Source organism: Schistocerca americana, chromosome 9 (assembly GCF_021461395.2).
Source record: "Schistocerca americana isolate TAMUIC-IGC-003095 chromosome 9, iqSchAmer2.1, whole genome shotgun sequence".
In the NCBI taxonomy this organism is placed as follows: Eukaryota; Metazoa; Arthropoda; class Insecta; order Orthoptera; family Acrididae; genus Schistocerca; species Schistocerca americana.
In genome coordinates this window covers 138,839,654-138,859,187 of record NC_060127.1, presented here as the reverse complement: position 1 = coordinate 138,859,187, position 19,534 = coordinate 138,839,654, and the positions used below count along the sequence as shown (strand labels likewise).

General features: G+C 35.5%; 1 protein-coding gene across 1 annotated transcript in view; it reads right to left on the bottom strand.

The window, feature by feature from the left end:
• LOC124550744 (cytochrome P450 4C1-like) overlaps positions 1-16,116 on the bottom strand; it is a 140,788-nt gene extending 124,672 nt beyond the window's left edge. Inside the window, exon 1 of the mRNA XM_047125467.1 lies at positions 15,873-16,116. Within this exon, the coding sequence (XP_046981423.1) occupies positions 15,873-16,087 (215 nt within the window). The 5' untranslated portion in view covers positions 16,088-16,116. The remainder of the gene's footprint in view (positions 1-15,872) is intronic.
• Between the last annotated feature and the right edge of the window lie 3,418 nt (positions 16,117-19,534).

Here is a 19,534-nt window from a genome sequence, read left to right as displayed (position 1 = left end):
AAACACTTATGGATATAGTAAATCATGCCACTGGACCACAATTGTACGTGATTGGTTTGAAGAAAGTTCTGGACAATTCCAACAAGTGACATTAATCCCATGGATCAATCATGGGACATAATCGAGAGGTCAGTTCATGCACAAAATTCTGCATCACCAAAACTCTTGCAATTATTGATCGCTCTACAGGCAGCGGTAGCTCAATATTTCTACAGGAAACTTCCATACTATGTCGAGCAGCTGCACTACGCCAAGTAAAAGGATACTTTACACGATATGAGGAGGCACCCAATGACTTTTGGCATCTCAGTGTATATCATCATGTTGACTATGCTGAAGACACTGCCATCTACCTACATGGCAACAGCATGGGGGTGATGATTTTCACTCAAACAACCGGTTTCTGGTCCTACAGGTTCTCTTTCAAACCCAGATTCAAGATAATCGGTTTCTGAAAAATTAATGGAAAAATATTAATCATTATTCTACTTGAATTAAAAGCACCTCTGGCTGAAGGTTTTAATAGAACTCCTTAAAAGATTTGGAAAACAATTTCCTATTCAAAGAAAATAATAAATGGGTTCTGACATTTACAAAATTTGTTGATGAGTACAAGAATACAAAAGATTTAACAATTAAAATGAAACAAATAGAAGTCAGTGACAAGAATTATAAACCTACAACTGTTGTGACTAATGATAATCCCAGGTTTAAAAAAGTAGATAAAGCTAAAAACAGTAAACTTGAAGGACTTTTTGAGAAAGGATACACAGCTAATTGGAAACTGAATCTATTATTCATTCCAATCCAATCACATATAAACTGAAAGATACTAATGGAAATTTTTATGAACAAGAACTGCAGAAAACTAAATATCCTGATGCATATCCTGTTCAAAAAGTATTGAGAACGAAAGGAGATAAATGATATGTAAATAGTTATTATTTGGTAATTCATGTAATAGAGAAAAAAGAAAAATAGCTACACATAAATGGCTACACTAAGAGGGAAAAAACTAATTTCATTCTTTCTATCCGTATATTTTCCGAATGAAAAATATATCTATATTCATAAATCAAATAAGTGATAAAGATCTAAATTATTTATAATACCTGGAAGGTGATGAAATTTGCATTGCACGTGAATATATCAAAAATCAGTTTATCGATACTTAAAAATTTTAAAATTCAGTGGTCGATTTTCCTGATTGCTGATTTTCTTCATTTATATCCAAGAAAAAAGTTGATTTTTTGCGACTGTAATGTATAACTACCCTCTTCTGTATATATAAAAATATTTAATAAACTGTTTTTGAATTGTTGTGGAGGGAGTGAATAGCTGCCCTATTTTTGTTATAAAGTAGAATTTTTGAAAGGGAGCCAAGTACACAGGTCTGAAACTACAAATCGATTCAGTGAATATTTATAATATCATTCACCAGTTCTTCTTGTATGTAATCATTCGAAATATTAAAATAATTATGATAGCAAACGATGAATAAGATATCTTTCATTCTTTGGTACAATATTAGTGAATTAGGATCATAAATTGGTCTTAACATTTCATCACAATTTAGATGTCTATTTTGAATAATGTGCTACTTTTTCATTAATTTTACCTTTGTGTTCTAATGACACAGTAATTTTAAAACAATAGTTGGTCTTACATTGTCATACTTTTAGGGACAATAGCTAACAGTACATCTAGTTCTTTGTTTCTTCTGTTTTATACATCAAAAACAGTATTCTCTGTTTACTCCAAATTTTTGCTTTTCATCCACTTTAGTTTTTTCTCATAAATATGTTATTTGACATCCGTGGGTGTCTGTTCTAATCACATATCCACCATGTTCTCTAATTGATGGTGAAAATTCTTTAGTTATAGATTGTGTAATCTGTAAATTTTTCAGCTGCACACTTCTTATGTTTTAATATAACGTTTTAGAGAGCTGATTCTTTGATAAAAACTCTGTCTAGTTGTATATTAAAAGATGTTAGTGACTGGCTGCCACATAATTCGCTATATATTTGTGTGTCAGTTTTATCCATATTATCAAAAATAGCATCTCTCAGTGTTTTATATTCTAAAATTTTAGCTACATCTGTTCCTTGAAACCATGGATTATTCTGATCATCAATTATCACACATATTTGCTTGCTGTTATATGCATGTTTCTTGACGACCTTGTTTATGATTATTTCCATTTATAAAAATTAAAATATATACCATAAATTCAAATTGTATAATGGGCACATTCAAAACTTCATCGTAAATATATTTTCTCATTTCATTTAGTTCATCAGCAATATCATTGGATTGGTCACATAATTTCTTAGCGACATAAGATACACTATTAAAGTGAATATTGCACATTTCTTTACTTTAGATCTACTCTGTGTACACCAAATAAATATTAAACATATGTTTCACTAACTTATAAGCGGTACATTCATACATTCAAACACAATGTATTTTATCTTTTTTATGTCTTCCACTGTCATAACGAGACAACATTCCCGAAAGATGATTTGCAGACAATACACCACCAATCTAAGGTTACTGTTCTTGGGATAATGCTTAGATGTGGCTATGTAAACAATCTGCTCTTTCTTTATCTCTACTATATCAGAATGTACGCTTCTTACTTGCAAACTTTTGCTTGTATGTTTATCACTTCTTATCAGTAATTTTTGGAGATTTATTTTTTCTACAATTGTCATATACTTCAGATAATCGAGTAAATTTTTTTCTGATGTAATGTAATACATTTTACTTGTTTATATTGTTTTGCATTTATGTCGTTACTGAACTTATAAAATTTTCAACAGGTAACAAAAGCCATTTTTTGAACCAGATTAACAGCTCTTAATGTCGTAATTTCGATTTTGAACAAATTCATACTGTAGAGCCAAAGGATCGTCATATTTTACTTCTGTGTATGATATTTTGTTGTCTTTAAAAAAATTAATATAAACCTTTAAACCATTTTAATTTTTTTTAAAACTTCTATGGAGATAAATGGATCCTTCTGGAATTCCATGTAAAAATAATAAAATTTCTTTCATAATTAGTACATGTTTAATCTCAAACAATGGAAGCCAAATGTCTTTAAACTAATTTCCTAAATTCAGCTGATAATTGTTACTATTAATAAATTTAAATTTATTCATCATAGATGTTGTAGTTGTTGAAGTGTTTGGAACTGGACATGACCCTGAGGCTGCTTCAACTATCGCTGACTCCATTTACATATAGAATAGAAAAATATCAGATAAAAATGCGTAACTAGATTTCAGTAATTTCCTTAAGAATTTGTCATTATATGTCAGAATTTCTTTTTCATTACACCTAACCTACATCTATATTTATACTCTGCATGGCACCCAATGGTGTGTGGTGGAGGGCACTTTCCATACCACTGTCATTACCTCCCTTTCCTGTTATAATCGCGTATGGTTCGCGGGATGAACGACTGCCAGAAAGACTCCTTGCACGCTCGAATACCTCTAACTTTACATTCATGATCTCCTCGGGAGGTATAAGTAGGGGGAAGCAATATATTCGATACCGCATCCAGAAATGCACCCTCCCGAAACCTGGACAACAAGCTACACCGCGATGCAGAGCAACTCTCTTGCAGAGTCTGCCACTTGAGTTTGCTAAACATCCCCATAACGCTATCATGCTTACCAAATAACCCTGTGACGAAACGCGCCGCTCCTCTTTGGACCCTCTCCATCTTCTCTGTCAACCTGACCTGGTACAGATCTCACACTGATGAGCAATACTCAAGTATAGGTCGAATGAGTGTTTTGTAAGCCACCTCCTTTGTCGATGGACTACATTTTCTAAGGACTCTCCCAATGAATTGCAACCTGGCACCTGCCTGACCAACAATTAATTTTATATGATCATTCCACTTCAAATCGTTCTGTATGCATACTCTCAGATATTTTACAGAAGTAACTGCTACCAGTGTTCCGCTATCATATAATCATACAATAAAGGGTCCTTCTTTCTATGTATTTGCAATACATCATATTTCTCTATGTTAAGGGTCAGTTGTCACTCCTTGCATCAAGTGCCTATCCGCTGCAGATCTTCCTGCTATTCCCTGCAATTTTCTAATGCTGCAACTTCTCTGTATACTACAGCATCATCCATGTTAAGCTGCATGGAACTTCTGACACTATCTAAATGCTTATTATGCAAACGTTTCAAAATAAGATAGGAGAGCATAGTAGAAATGCTGTTGTTGTTGTTGTTGTGGTCTTCGGTCCTGAGACTGGTTTGATGCACCTCTCCATGCTACCCTATCCAGTGCAAGCTTCTTCATCTGCCAGTACTTACTGCAACTTACATCTTTCTGAATCTGCATAGTGTATTCATCTCTTGGTCTCCCTCTACGATTTTTACCCTCCAAGCTGCCCTCCAATGCTAAATTTGTGATCCCTTGATGCCTCAGAGCATCTCCTACCAACCGGTCCCTTCTCCCTGTCAAGTTATACCACAAACTCCTCTTCTCCCCAATTCTTTTCGATACTTCATCATTAGTTATGTGAGCTACCCATCTAATCTTCAGCATTCTTCTGTAGCACCACATTTCGAAAGCTTCTATTCTCTTCTTGTCCAAACTATTTATCGTCCATGTTTCACTTCCATACATGGCTACACTCCATTCAAATACTTTCAGAAACGAATTCCTGACACTTAAATCTATTCTCGATGTTAACATATTTCTCTTCTTCAGAAACGCTTTCCTTCCCATTGTCAGTCTACATTTTATATCTTCTCTACTTCGACCACCATCAGTTATTTTGCTCCCCAAATAGCAAAACTCCTTTACTACTTTAAGTGTCTCATTTCCTAATCTAATTCCCTCAGCATCACCTCACTTAATTGTACCACATTCCATTATCCTCGTTTTGCTTTTGTTGATGTTCATCTTATATCCTCCTTTCAAGACACTGTCCATTCCGTTCAACAGCTCTTCCAAGTCCTTTGCTGTCTCTGAACGGATTACAATGTCATCGGCGAACCTCAAAGTTTTTATTTCTTCTCCCTGGATTTTAATACCTACTCCAAATTTTTCTTTTGTTTCCTTTACTGCTTGCTCAATATACAGATTGAATAACATCGGGGAGAGTCTGCAACTTTGTCTCACTCCATTCCCAACCACTGCTTCCCTTTCATGCCCCTTGACTCTTATAACTGCCAACTGGTTTCTGCACAAATTGTAAGTAGCCTTTCGCTCCCTATATTTTACCACTGCCACCTTTAGAATTTGAAAGAGAGTATTACAATAAACATTGTGAAAATCTTTCTCTAAATCTACAAATGCTAGAAACGTAGGTTTGCCTTTCCTTAATCTTTCTTCTATGATAAATCGGAAGGTCAGTATTGCCTCACATGTTCCAACATTTCTGCGGAATCCAAACTGATCTTCCCCGAGGTCGGCTTCTACCAGTTTTTCCATTCGTCTGTAAAGAATTCGCGTTAGTATTTTGCAGCTGTGACTTATTAAACTGTTAGTTCGGTAATTTTCACATCTGTCAACACCTGCTTTCTTTGAGATGGGAATTATTATATTCGTCTTGAAGTCTGAGGGTAGAGTTTTGTCAGGAATGGCTCTCCCAAGGCCGTCAGTAATTCTAATGGAATGTTGTCTACTCCCGGAGCCTTGTTTCGACTCAGGTCTTTCAGTATCTCCCATTTCATCTACATCTACATCCTCTTCCATTTCCATAATATTGTCCTCAAGTACATCGCCCTTGTATAGACCCTCTATATACTCCTTCCACCTTTTTGTTTTCCCTTCTTTGCTTAGATCTGGGTTTCCATCTGAGCTCTTGATATTCATACAAGTGGCTCTCTTTTCTCGAAAGGTCTCTCTAATTTTCCTGTAGGCAGTATCTATCTTACCCCTAGTGAGATAAGCCTCTACATCCTTACATTTGTCCTCTAGCCATCCCTGCTTAACCATTTTGCACTTCCTGTCGATCACATTTTTGAGTCGTCTATACTCCTTTTTGCCTGCTTCATTTACTGCATTTTTATATTTTCTCCTTTCGTCAATTAAGTTCAATATTTCGTCTGTTACCCAAGGAGTTCTACTAGCCCTCGTCTTTTTACCTACTTGATCCTCTGCTGCCTTCACTACTTCATCTCTCAGAGCTACCCATTCGTCTTCTGCTGTACTTCTTTCCCCCATTCCTGTCAATTGTTTCCTTATGCTCTCCCTGAAACTCTGTACAACCTCTGGTTCTTTCAGTTTATCCAGGTCCCATCTCCTTAAATTCGCACCTTTTTGCAGTTTCTTCAGTTTTAATCAACAGTTCATAACCAATAGATTGTGGTCAGAATCCACATCTGCCCCTGGAAATGTTTTACAATTTAAATTCTGGTTCCTAAGTCTCTGTCTTACCATTATACAATCTATCTGATACCTTCTAGTTTCTCCAGGATTCTTCCACGTATACAATCTTCTTTGATGATTCTTGAACCAAGTGTTAGCTATGATTAAGTTATGCTCTGTGCAAAATTCTACCAGATGGCTTCCTCTTTCATTTCTTAGCCCCAATCCATGTTCACCTACTACGTTTCCTTCTCTCCCTTTTCCTACTGACGGATTCCAGTCACCCATGACTATTAAATTTTCGTCTCCCTTCACTATCTGAATAATTTCTTTTATCTCGTCATACATCTCATCATACAGCTGCATGCCCTCAGAAAAAATAACGGCTGTAGTTTCCCCTTGCTTTCAGCCGTTCGCAGTACCAGCACAGCAAGGCCGTTTTGGTTAATGTTGCAAGGCCAGGTCAGTCAATCATCCAGACTGTTGCCCCTGCAACTACTGAAAAGCCTGCTGCCTCTCTTCAGGAACCACACATTTGTCTGGCCTCTCGACAGATACCCCCCCTTTGTGGTTGCACCTACGGTACGGCCATCTGTATCACTAAGGCACGCAAGCCTCCCCACCAATGGCAAGGTCCATGGTTCATGGGGAAGAAATGCTTGTGATAGAAATAAAATTGCGATTGTAAATATTTTATCTATACAGTGATCTAGTCCACAGCAACATGAAGGATGGCTCATTTATTAAAATGAAATTTTCTTTATATTGTGGAATAAAGTTAATTCTTCAAGTACTACTTGGTTGTCCATAAAAATTAAATCCTGTTTCTAAATCTTCTACTATCTCTTGTATTAAAATCGCTGTAAAAGAGCATTCTAAATCATAAAAAGTTTAGCTATGGTGACTATAATTTTGCTGTTTCTTTGCCCAATATTTAATATGTTTCTCATATGAGAACATATTCTCTTAATGAGTAATTGTTATACATTCATCTTTAATTTTTCTAATTTCTTTCTCAAAATGTTCCTTAATTTTTGTTTCCTTGATAACAGAATGATCATTTTTTACTTTATATCTTTCTGCATTTTTCTTTACCAATTGTAATAACTTATACATCTCCATTGTATTTATTAAATAGTAATTTTAACCAAACTCATAAAAATTATCTCAATACATGGAAGTGTATATATCCAAGAAGTGTAATATTTGTGAAAGGGAAAAGTCAATTGATAACATTCACTCACATTAATATATAAAGAATAAATATTCACATATGTGAAAAAAAATGTATTAGAAACTATCAAAGAAATAAATGTATTTAAGTGTTTTTTTGTATGTAGGAAAAATATTACATCTGAATTTTATAACAAACATTTAAAACAAATTCCATGTGAGGAGCATTCTGAAATACTGTTATTCCTGAAAATTGATGATTATCATAATACAATTACAAATGTATCAGTTATGAAGAATTTAAAGAGGTTACTTTTCTTCATTTAACTCCCACATCCTAGGAGTAGCTCTCAAGTAAATGCAAGATTTGACAAGTAGAAGACATGCTGAACATTTATGGATGAATAAGAGTAAAATTAAATGAAAACGGAAGCCATTTTCCAAACTCTAATGTTTTCTTATCTCTAATAAGTAGAGCAATTCGCAGTTGCTCACCTTCATGACTGTTGTTGAAGGAATAATTTGTGGGGATATCATAAATTTAGAAAATCTGATTTTATTATATTATTAAAAGACATTCTTATATTCAAAAGACCCTTGGACACTACTACCGTTTCATAAGACAGGAAATGATGAATTTTTTCTAAATAAAGAATATAAACATCTGAAAGGAATATTTCAGTTTTATAATTCCATATTTGAGAGGAAAGAGACAGAAAAACAATTAAAGATTACCTAGCTGATTCAACATTTTAAAACACATTGCAATGTTGTAAACTATAACTTGTAAAATATATAACATCAATTGAGCCTAATCATTTGTTTAATGTGGTCAAACCACAAAAATATGATAATAGTTAAGGAAAATATAAAACTATTTAATGCTTCGAAAATAAATTTTTATTTCTTTTGTGAGTACCGATTGCAGACAAATGAAAAAGTTCAGAAATTAGGACAACAAACATAAACTTATACTATTGCTACAGAGAAGGATTTGATTGAAAACTTTTAGACTGAAAACCAAGTTATTTTAACAAAATTATCTAATTTTCAAGCATAAGGATTGGGATGGACATTAAATAGAGCTATTGGCCTTCAGTTAGCATTCAACAGATATATGCCATTGACAGCATCATCTTGCATCAAATCACAAGAAAAAGTAAATGAAAAACAAGTTTGTGTTAATGTAAAACGTGATGGTGAAAAATTTTTGTTGTTTTTAAAATCTGCATTATATCATGTGGATAAAGAACCACAAAGGGTTAAAAAATATAAAAACGTTAGTCATGGTGTTGATCAGAAACTAGAAAATTTTGACTTTCCTGCGGTGGTTGATAACATGTTAATGTATGTATTAATGTTTATTTATTTGATGACAAATAAGAAATGTATCCATTGAAAATACGAAAAGCAAGAAAGAAAAACATGTAAATTTATTACATTTTAAAAACAATGGAAACTCACTTCATTGTTGAAAGTTTTTCTGGACTCTTTTCAGCTCAAATGTCAAAACATAGAGAATCAAAATATATTTGTGATATGTGTATACTCCACTTAAATAGTAAGGAAATATTAGATAGTCACACACCAAATTACTTACTTAACAAACCATTACCACAGAAACAGTCACATGTGACTTTCGAAAATTATTGAAATACGCAGAAAGTCCCATTTGTTATTTGTACAGATTTTGAGAGTATATTAAAAGATGGACAACTGTCAACCAAATACAGAATATTCACATACAATGAAATATCAAAAACATGAACACAGAGGATTTTGTTACTATATCAAATACATTAATGGACATTATAAGAATCCCATTGTATACTCATGATCAAACTGTGAGAAAAAATTACTGAATGTATAAAAAAGAGGTTGATGAAATTGGAGGAAATTCTTTTGAAATTGAAGAAATGCGACCACTAACTCCTGAGGAATAATCAACATGTGAAAGATCGCAAACTTGTAGATTTTGTACTTATCATTATACAAGATATAATAAAGAAAGTTTGTCACCATCATCACTTATCTGGAAAATACAAAAGTCCATTATGTAGTAATTGCAAGTTACAGTTAGAACATCTGAGTTTTGTACCAATTTGTGTATATAATTTATCAGGATATGATTCTTGTTCGTTTGTGAAAGAACTTGGTTATGATGATAAAGACAAGGATTAAATACCAAACAATGAGGATAGATACAATAGTTTTGAGAAGAACACAGAAATTTTAAGATCAGATTTATTGACATATTTAGGTTCATCGCTTCTTCACTTAAACCTTTGAAGAGAGATCAAATGAAAAACATCAGATACTTTTTCACTGAGATTTATTCAATATAGTGATCAGAAAAGCTGTGTATCCAAATGATTAAATGGATTCTTGGAAAAAAGTTGTAGAGGAGCTTCTTCCACCAAAAGGAGAATTTTACAGTATACTGAAATAGTGTGACATAAAGACTGTAATCATGCCCAATTAGTGTGGAAAAAGTTTAATATTAAAGATCTTGGTGAATACCACGATCTGTATCTAGAAAATGAAGTTTTATTATTCGCGATGTATTTGAAAATTTCAGAAAAACTTGTATTAAAGGTTATGATTTAGATCCTTCTTGGTGTTTTACTGTACCTTGATTATCATGGGATGCACAGTTACAAATGACTAAACAACAACTTAAATTATTACACAGTTATGATACGATTTTAATGATAGAAAAAGGAATAAGAGGTGTATCTGTGTTGTAAATGATACGTCACAGCAAGTGATAAATATAAGAAAGATTTTGATGATAAAAACATATCAAATTATCTAATTGGATGCATACAACTTGTATGGTTATGCTATGAGTCCATATTTTACGCATTTTGGACTTGAACGGGATGAAACAAACAATGTTTGATTGTACAAAAATGAGTGAAATACCAACATTGCTAAAATTATATATACATCGTAAGTGCATCTGAAATATACAAAAGAATTACATGATTTGCATACAGATCACCACTCGTTCCTGAAAATAAAATTGGACAAGGGACATAGGAAAGTAAGTCATTGAATACTTAAAATGTTAAATACAATTATGTAGTTCACTACAGAAATACTTGTATCAAGTCATAAAGCTAACAAAAATACAGAGTTTTAAAATTTAAACAATCTGATTAGTTGAAGAAAAATTTAGATTAGAATCCTCAAATGGCGATGCAATCAAAGAACGACTTTGCAAAAGATTTCTACAAGGTAATGAATAGTTCAGTATTCAGTAAGGCAATGGAAACTATAAGAAACAAAGTGGATATAATATTATTGTCAGATAGAGAAAAATGTAATAAAGCAAACCTTAAGGGAAGAACAATATGTACTGAAAATCTTGCTGCTATTCATATGAATAACATAAAAATCAATTTAATAAACCAATCGATGTTGGCATGAGAATGCCCAATCTATCTAAAGAACTGGTGTACGATTTTCACTACATATTAATGAAACTTAAGTATGGTGGAAGTATTGAATTGTTACCAGTCATTGTTTATTTATCTCTATGGTATGTGTCAAAGGTTTAAACCTCAATCATCAGGTGCATGTTTAATATGTGGGTTGGAATAAGTATTTCAGTATGGGTATAAATCCGATTCTGTCAAGTTAATATGGCTGAAACTTCATACTATTTATGCAATAAGGTGACATGCTGCAACCCTTAGGTACAATAATTATATTGGCTACAGTCATAAAATTACACACAAAAAAATGGCTCTGAGCACTATGGGACTCAACTGCTGAGGTCATTAGTCCCCTAGAACTTAGAACTAGTTAAACCTAACTAACCTAAGGACATCACAAACATCCATGCCCGAGGCAGGATTCGAACCTGCGACCGTAGCGGCCTTGCGGTTCCAGACTGTAGCGCCTTTAACCGCACGGCCACTTTGGCCGGCAATTACACACATATAACAATTCTGTTTGCGATTCATACACAGAAATAAAAGGCTACTTGCAGAGCGAGGGGAAGAGAAAGAGAAAGTTGGAGAGAGACAGGGGGTGGACGGAGTGATTGGATGACAGCAAACTTTCCAAAGCAGGGCTTCTTAGGATTATACCTGTTCCATGTAATAACTGCCTAAAGGTTGGAGCAATTCATTGGTTATGCTTTAAAATACGCAGATGGGTGTACAGTTGGTGCCACTAGTTAATGAACATTTTGTTTCAAAAAAATGGCTCTGAGCACTATGCGACTTAACTACTGAGGTCATCGGTCCCCTAGAACTTAGAACTACTTAAACTTAACTAACCTAAGGACATCACACACATCCATGCCCAAGGCAGGATTCGAACCTGCGACCGTAGCAGTCATGCGGTTCCATACTGAAGCGCTTAGAACCGCACGGCCACACCGGCCGGCTTTTGTTTCAAACTGCCAGGGAGTAGAAGCTGTTGATATGATGATTTATTCGTAAATGAGGTCAATCCCTTGTACTTTGTCGAGATCTCATGGTAACATAACTAAATATTTATGGTAAATATTAATGTGTGTGTATGGCTGTCTGTCTGTCTGTGTGTGTGTGTGTGTGTGTGTGTGTGTGTGTGTGTGTGTGTGTGTGTGTGTGTGTGTGTGTGTGTGTGTGTGTGTGGGTGTGTGTCTGCATTGCATATTTAATAACATAGACAGTTGCTGAAAATAGAGATGATACTGTTGTAAATGTTGTCATTTTTGTCATTAAAGATGGATTCACGTTTTTTGTTTTGTGTTTGTATGTTTGGAGTGTTTTGAGGATGTCTACTTTTTTGCCTTTAGGTTGTATATGTAGGATGTTCATACTTGTTTTGTTAACATGGTGTTTTGTTTCATGCAGGTGGGTAGCTACTGCTAATGTGTGGTATTTTTTGTTTTTTAGTGCTGCAATTTGTTCTTTGAATCTAATTTCAAGTGATCTGCCTGTCTGGCTCATGAAGAAGCAGTTACAGTCCAAGTATTCTATTTTGTACACACCTGTGTAGTGAAGTGGGTTTCATGTGCTGATGTTGTGGGATAAATTCTGTTTAGTCTTGTTTTCTCTGGTAAAAATGTTTATGCCTTTTTGTTTGTAGGCATTGGCATTCTAATATGAAATGTTACCTAGTCAGAGGATTGTATGTGTTGTGGTAGGCTTCTGACAGATTTCAAACTGTTGTCTGCTATTCTCTATTCTAATGGCAATTTGTAAAAGATTTATATTGTCATATGAACTCGCCTTAAATAGCAAAAATGATAATATTTACTATAGTACTCTCCCTGCTTTAGCAACTGCCTATGTTGTTAAATTTGCAATTCACACAGATACACACACACACATACACAAACACATGCACACACAAACACACAGACACATTCATATTATCAATGAATAGTTATGTTACCGTGATATCCCTGAAATGTACGAGGGGTTAATCTTATTTACTTATTGCACCAACAACTTGTACCCCCGCCAGCTGGAAATTATAAGTACATCATCTAATGGCAGGAACTGTACATCCATCTGCATATTTTAAAGCATTAACCAATGTATTACCACAACCTTTAGACAATTACTACATAAAACAGATATAATCCTAAGAACCCCAGCTTTGGAAAGTTCTCTCTCATCCAATCACTTCTTCCACCCTTTCTCTCTCACTTTTTCTTTCACTTCCTCTCACTCTGCATCCAGCCTTTTATATCAGTCTGTGAATCTCAAACAGAATTGTTATTTGTATATAGTTTTACCACTGTAGTCAACATACTTATTGTACCTTAAGATTGCAACATATCACATTATTATATAAACGAGTATGAAGTTAAAGCTACATTAACTAGACCAAACCAGATTTATATACAACCTGAAATATTTATTCCAATGTACATATTCAATACCTCAAAACAAAGATCTCCCAAATCAATTAAAATATATTCTGTAATAATGTTGTTACTATGATTATTCTATGTACTCTGTGATAATGTTTCTCTTCTGCAATATGATCCTTGCAACTAATATTTTCCTGATGCCATAATTGTTTACAAAATATGATAGTATGAATGTGATATGTTATGGCAGTGAAAGGAACCTGTGACGACTGGAGGACCTCTATTTCCCTCACTTTATTTTGACCATTAGATATAACATTTAGTTTCTTGTCAAAAGAAACCGAAAACCATGGTCTGAAATATTGTTTTGTTTCTCTCACTACACAATGCCACAAGTTACTCCAAAAATTTGTGACACAAAACACACACATGTCATATTAACAGATGTAAATCTACCTGATGATGCAGATTTAAACCTTTAAAGTGCTTTGTGGAGATAAATAAACAGTGACTGATAACAGTAAACTTGTTGTTTCATTTAATGTCAATAACAGTCACAGTAAAGCCTAACTAAAATTTTCGTATTTAAAGTATTCAACTGCCTTACCAAGATACAGCCAGTTACATTTACTATATACAGACTAAACATTTATATGAAAATACAAAGTCGATGATTAATTACTTTGATGCAAGTATTACCCAACAGATAATATTTGTGGTATTCTACAAGTAAACAAAAAAGTTTTAGGAAAATCGGAAATTTGGGAATTTTTGTAAGATCTTAGAGGACCAAACTGCTGAGGTCATCAGTCCCTAAGCTTACACACTATTTAAAGTAACTTAAACTAACTTACAGTAAGGACAACAAACACAACCATGCCTGAGGGAGGATTCAAACCTCTAACAGAGGGAGCTGCATGAACCACGGCAAGACGCCCTAGACTGCACAGCTACCCAGTATGGCAAGAAGTTTTAGGAAAAGTGACAAATAAATGTAGTGGAAAAATAATGGAAGGATTCTGCAGTCTGAGACCATAGATAAACGCATATAAAGTTGGTTATAAAATAGTGAATAAATCTATAGGTGTTAAGAAATATGTTATTAAAAACAGAATAAGTTTAGAAGAGTGTAAAGATTGTTTATTTAACAGTGTAGAACAATACAGAACAATGAAAATGATTTGAAGTGAAAAACATGAACTCTACACATTTAGGGTAAACAAGAAAGTGTACAGTCCTCAAGATGATAAAAGATATGTATTGAACAGTAAAATAAATACATACCATATGGCAAATTACACTTCGCTATTTCTTTGACAGTCATAAAAAAGAGAAAATCTCATTTCCCTATTTCTTCCTATATTTTTATATCACTTTCCTCATAACTATCAACTCTTTTTATATTGTTCTTCTCTATAAATTTGCTTAAATACATCATTACTGTCAGTATGGTCGTTATCAAATGTTCTATAATTAAATATGGTTTAAAATAGTCTCTGCAAATATTACATTCAACTTGTCTCTCTCTCGGTTTATTATTTCCCTCAACAAAAACGTGAAATTTAAATGGGTCCACACATTAGTCATATTTATAAGATAAAAGTTGATAAACATATTAAATTTTCATGTAAATAAACGGATACTCTACTGAAGAAGCTTAATAAATAAACGGATACTCTACTGAAGAAGCTTAATAATGTAAGCAATTGTAATTTGTTTAAGAACATTAGTCAGCTAGAAGTAACAAATTCTATTAGGTTATGGGTTGTGAATATTTAAAAACTAGATATGGGAAAAATATTTGTATTGAACTTCATAAATAATTTAAGAGAAATATAACAAACTGTTATAATAAATAAATTACTGGTTGTGATTTTCAGTTTCTTGAACATGGAACTATTAACTTGAGACACAAAGGAATGAAGAAGCTTAAATATAGTGATAATGAGTATCATGAACTGGAATTTTTACCCTTAATATGGCTTTACATCGAAAGTAACTGAAAGAACAATTTCATCTACTTGTCAGTTTGCGCTCATAGGTAGGATGAGTGAGGAAATCGAGTTTTTGTGGTTATTTATATACAAAAATGTCGCTTTACATGCGTATAATTACCTTCTCTTTTGTGTAAACAATGGGACATTTGATTTTTTACTGTTATTTGTAAATAAAATGCCCCTATTTGTAAAACTGTGTCTTTGTCCCCAATACAAATCCACTCAGGTGGGCCTCTGTTTTTTGAAGATCATCAAACCTTTAGGACTACATGTTAGGGTTGTTAATAAAAGAGATGTATCAGAACAGAACCTTGAGAGCTACTCCACTTTGCACCACTTCAGTATCATTCACCTTCAGTTTCAGTTTATAGGTTTCAAAAGAATCATTGTTGACTTCATTGCCTCAAGTTATGCAAAAGTATCACATCATCCAAAATTATATAACTGATTTCCAGAGATTAGATATAACATTTCAGTCCATATGTTTTGTTGTGGCCGATCATTCTCCCACCAGATGCCATAAACTCACCTCACCAAGTTCCCATACTGGTGATGCAGGTCAAACACCTTATGGGTGGTCACTGGCATTTCAAGGAAGTCCAGAATGTTCCCAATGATGGGCAGTGTGGGTGGCCCGGGAGCGTCGATGTGGGGCCTGGTGGCCCACTTCCACCACAGCACAGCCACCAAGCCAGTGCAGCACCACACCACCAACTGCACCAACAACCACGGCCACCACGCCATTAGTCAACAGGTGATGAGGGCTCCCAATAACCGACCTGCAGTAAGAAGCACAGCTGGTTACATATTCTCATGTTTCTTGCTATTGTATACAGAGAAGTTGAGAAATAATGATCAGCACCAGATAATTTGTCAACAATACTGGCATTTTAAAAGTACTGTGTTGATGTAAGGGGCAATCAAAAAGTTTCCATTAGAAGGGAAACAGTCCATAATCAGTCTGGCAGTCAGGCAAAAGTGCCATGGTCATTCAGGCAATCATCCAGCCTTTGCACCAGGCTAAGAATATCCATTTGGTAAAACATCGTGTCCTGCTGTGTGAATAAGTCGGTAACTGCCAAGTGTACAGCCTCTCTCGAAAGGAATCAGCGAACCTTTAAGGCCTTTACTAAACGACCAAAGGCGTGGCAGTCACACAGTGTGAGTTCAGGACTGCAGGGCGGGTGCTCGTCTGGCTCGCCCTTGAGTTGACTGGACGGGGCTGGCGTCCCAGGCCAACTGGCGTCCTTTGTCGAACAGTGATCAGCGCAGCAGGTGTCACACCATTCCACAGCGGTGGTTTCTGACAGATATGCTGTCCCATACACATTCTTCATCCTCTAATGGACGTCTACCGCTGTTTGCCTTTGGCAACCAAGAAAAGAACATCAGCACTCTGGCCCTATTTGGAAGCTCCTGATAACGTCATGATAGCTCTTGTTTCTGTATTTACTGCAAATTCACCTGAAAAAGACATGAATACTGTGCTAATCTCTTGCCTAAGTATTGGTGCTTATATACCCTCATGGACATCATGCTACGTTGCATATGTGCTCAAAAAACGCAACCAAACGGAATCATTTTAATTTCACCTTATAAATAGTGCATGTAATGAAAAATATTTTTGCGAATAAAAAGTCACTTAAGTGTCTAGGGGAGGTAAACATAATATTTTATTATAGAGGGGCATGAATAATGATTTACATATTTTAAATCTTCTCTGTATACTACAGCATCATCTGCGAAAAGCCGCATGGAACTTCCGACACTATCTACTTGGACATTTATATATATTGTGAAAAGCAATGGTCTCATAACACACCCCTGTGGCACGCCAGAGGTTACTTTAATATCTGTAGACGTCTCTCCATTGAGAACAAAATGCTGTGTTCTGTTTGCTAAAACCTCTTCAATCCAGCCACACAGCTGGTCTGATATCCCATAGGCTCTTACTTTGTTTATCAGGCAACAGTGTGGAACTGTATCGAACGCCTTCCAGAAGGAAAATGACATCTACCTGGGAGCCTGTATCTAATATTTTCTGACTCTCATGAACAAATAAAGCGAGCTGGGTCTCACACGATTGCTGTTTCCAGAATCCATGTTGATTCCTACAGAGTAGATTCTAGGTTTCCAGAAATGACAAGATACGTGAGCAAAAAATTCTACAACAAATCGATGTCAGAGATATAGGCCTACAGTTTTGCGCATCTGCTCGACGACCCTTCTTGAAAACTAGAACTACCTGTGCTCTTTCCCAATCATTTGGAGCCTTCTGTTTCTCTAGAGACTTGCGGTACACGGCTGTTAGAAGGGTGGCAAGTTCTTTCGCGTACTCTGTGTAGAATCGAATTGGTCCAGTGGACTTTCCTCTGTTGAATTATTTCAGTTGCTTTTCTATTCCTTGGATATTTATTTCGATGTCGGCCAATTTTTCGTTCGCGCGAGGATTTAGAGAAGGAACTGCAGTGCGGTCTTCCTCTGTGAAACAGCTTTGTAAAGAGGTGTTTAGTATTTCAGCTTCACGCGTGTCATCCTCTGTTTCAATGCCATCATCACCCCAGAGTGTCTGGATATGCTTACTGATTTAACATAAGACCAGAACTTCCTAGGATTTTCTGTCAAGTCGGTACGTACTGAGATGATAACTCATTTTTATATACAGCGGATGACGTCACAGCCACTAAAACTAGTTTTGGAGCTAACAGGCTTTTTTTACATCTCTCGATGAAAGTGAATTTCGAATAATTGTCATGACTTTTACCATTGTCAATACCGTTGTCACTAGTAGGAATTTCATCAATTAATATTTGATAACCTTTATCCTCCATTATTCATTTTTGGCGAAACATAACAGATGGAGAAGAACTGGGATGGTCAGCGCCACTAACCACACAGAAATCCACCTTTGAAGTAAAGAAAATTCTCTTTGAATAAAAAGTAATATTAATGCAGATTTATGGAAGGTCAGCATGTACATAGACATTTACTACCATAATAGCGGTATATAGAAGAACTACAGAGAGAAATGCGCGACATTTCCACGAACGGCACCAACAATGCATGAAATATCAACCCGTGCCATAAATTCAGTGCAAAAGTACTGCACTCCAATCCTCGAGCCATCTAGGTAAACTTTCTACAGTGACTACCGCTCTTTCAAAGCGTCTACATATATGGTTGTTGAAATGAGGCGTGCTGTCTAACAATGAGGAGCCAAAACGCTGTGGCCACACGCTCCATAGCGTACAGGTCCATTTTCGGAACACAGTGCAGCGGCGAACTCACGTGGCATGTCCGTGACTGCCAAGTCCGCGGTAGGTTCCTAGATGTCTGCGGCGCCAGACACGTCTACCAACATGTCAAGCAGTGCCCCGTAAATTATGCCTGACGACATTTGGGGGTGTAACTGACGCCTATAGCGCTGCAAAAGGGTTCCATGCGGATGGGATCTGACGAATCTCGTAGCCAAGACACCAAAGTGAGTTCACTATCATGCTCCTCGAACCAGTGCAACGAGATTCTGGCTTTGTGACAGGGACAGTTTTAAGGCTTTTTTTTTCACATTTAGGGTTCCGTGCGTCAAATGGTAAAAAAGGAATCCTCATAGCATGTCTTTGGTGTTGATCTGTCTGTCTGTGTATCTGCCTTTCTAGGTGACACTCTTTAAAACCCGTTTTCTCAGGAACGGGTAGGTGTGTCAAATTCAGATTCATGTCACAAACTGCGGCCAATAGAATAGTTCCAGTGTAAAAAAGCTGAAGCTCCACAGTCAGTTCAGTCAAATGGAACAGCCGTTTATGTCGCACATTTTGATAGTTGGAAACACACTCATCAAAACATATAGGGTACTTCCGGCTGATCTACAACATCGAAAGTTGGTAAGATGTTAGGTATCGCAGTACAAGTAAAGGAAAAAAACCCGAAAATTATTGTTTTGTAATTAAATCACACGAAAAATATTCTTTTGTTATTTGTTGTTGTTGTTGTTGTTGTTGTTGCGGTCTTCAGTCATGACACTGGTTTGATGCAGCTCTCCCTGCTAATCTATCCTGTGCAAGCTCCTTTATCTCACAGTACCTACTGCACCTTACATCCTTCTGAATCTGCTAAGTGTATTCATCTCTTGGTCTCCCTCTGCGATTTTTACCCTCCACACTGCCCTCCAATGCTAAATTTGTGATCCCTTGA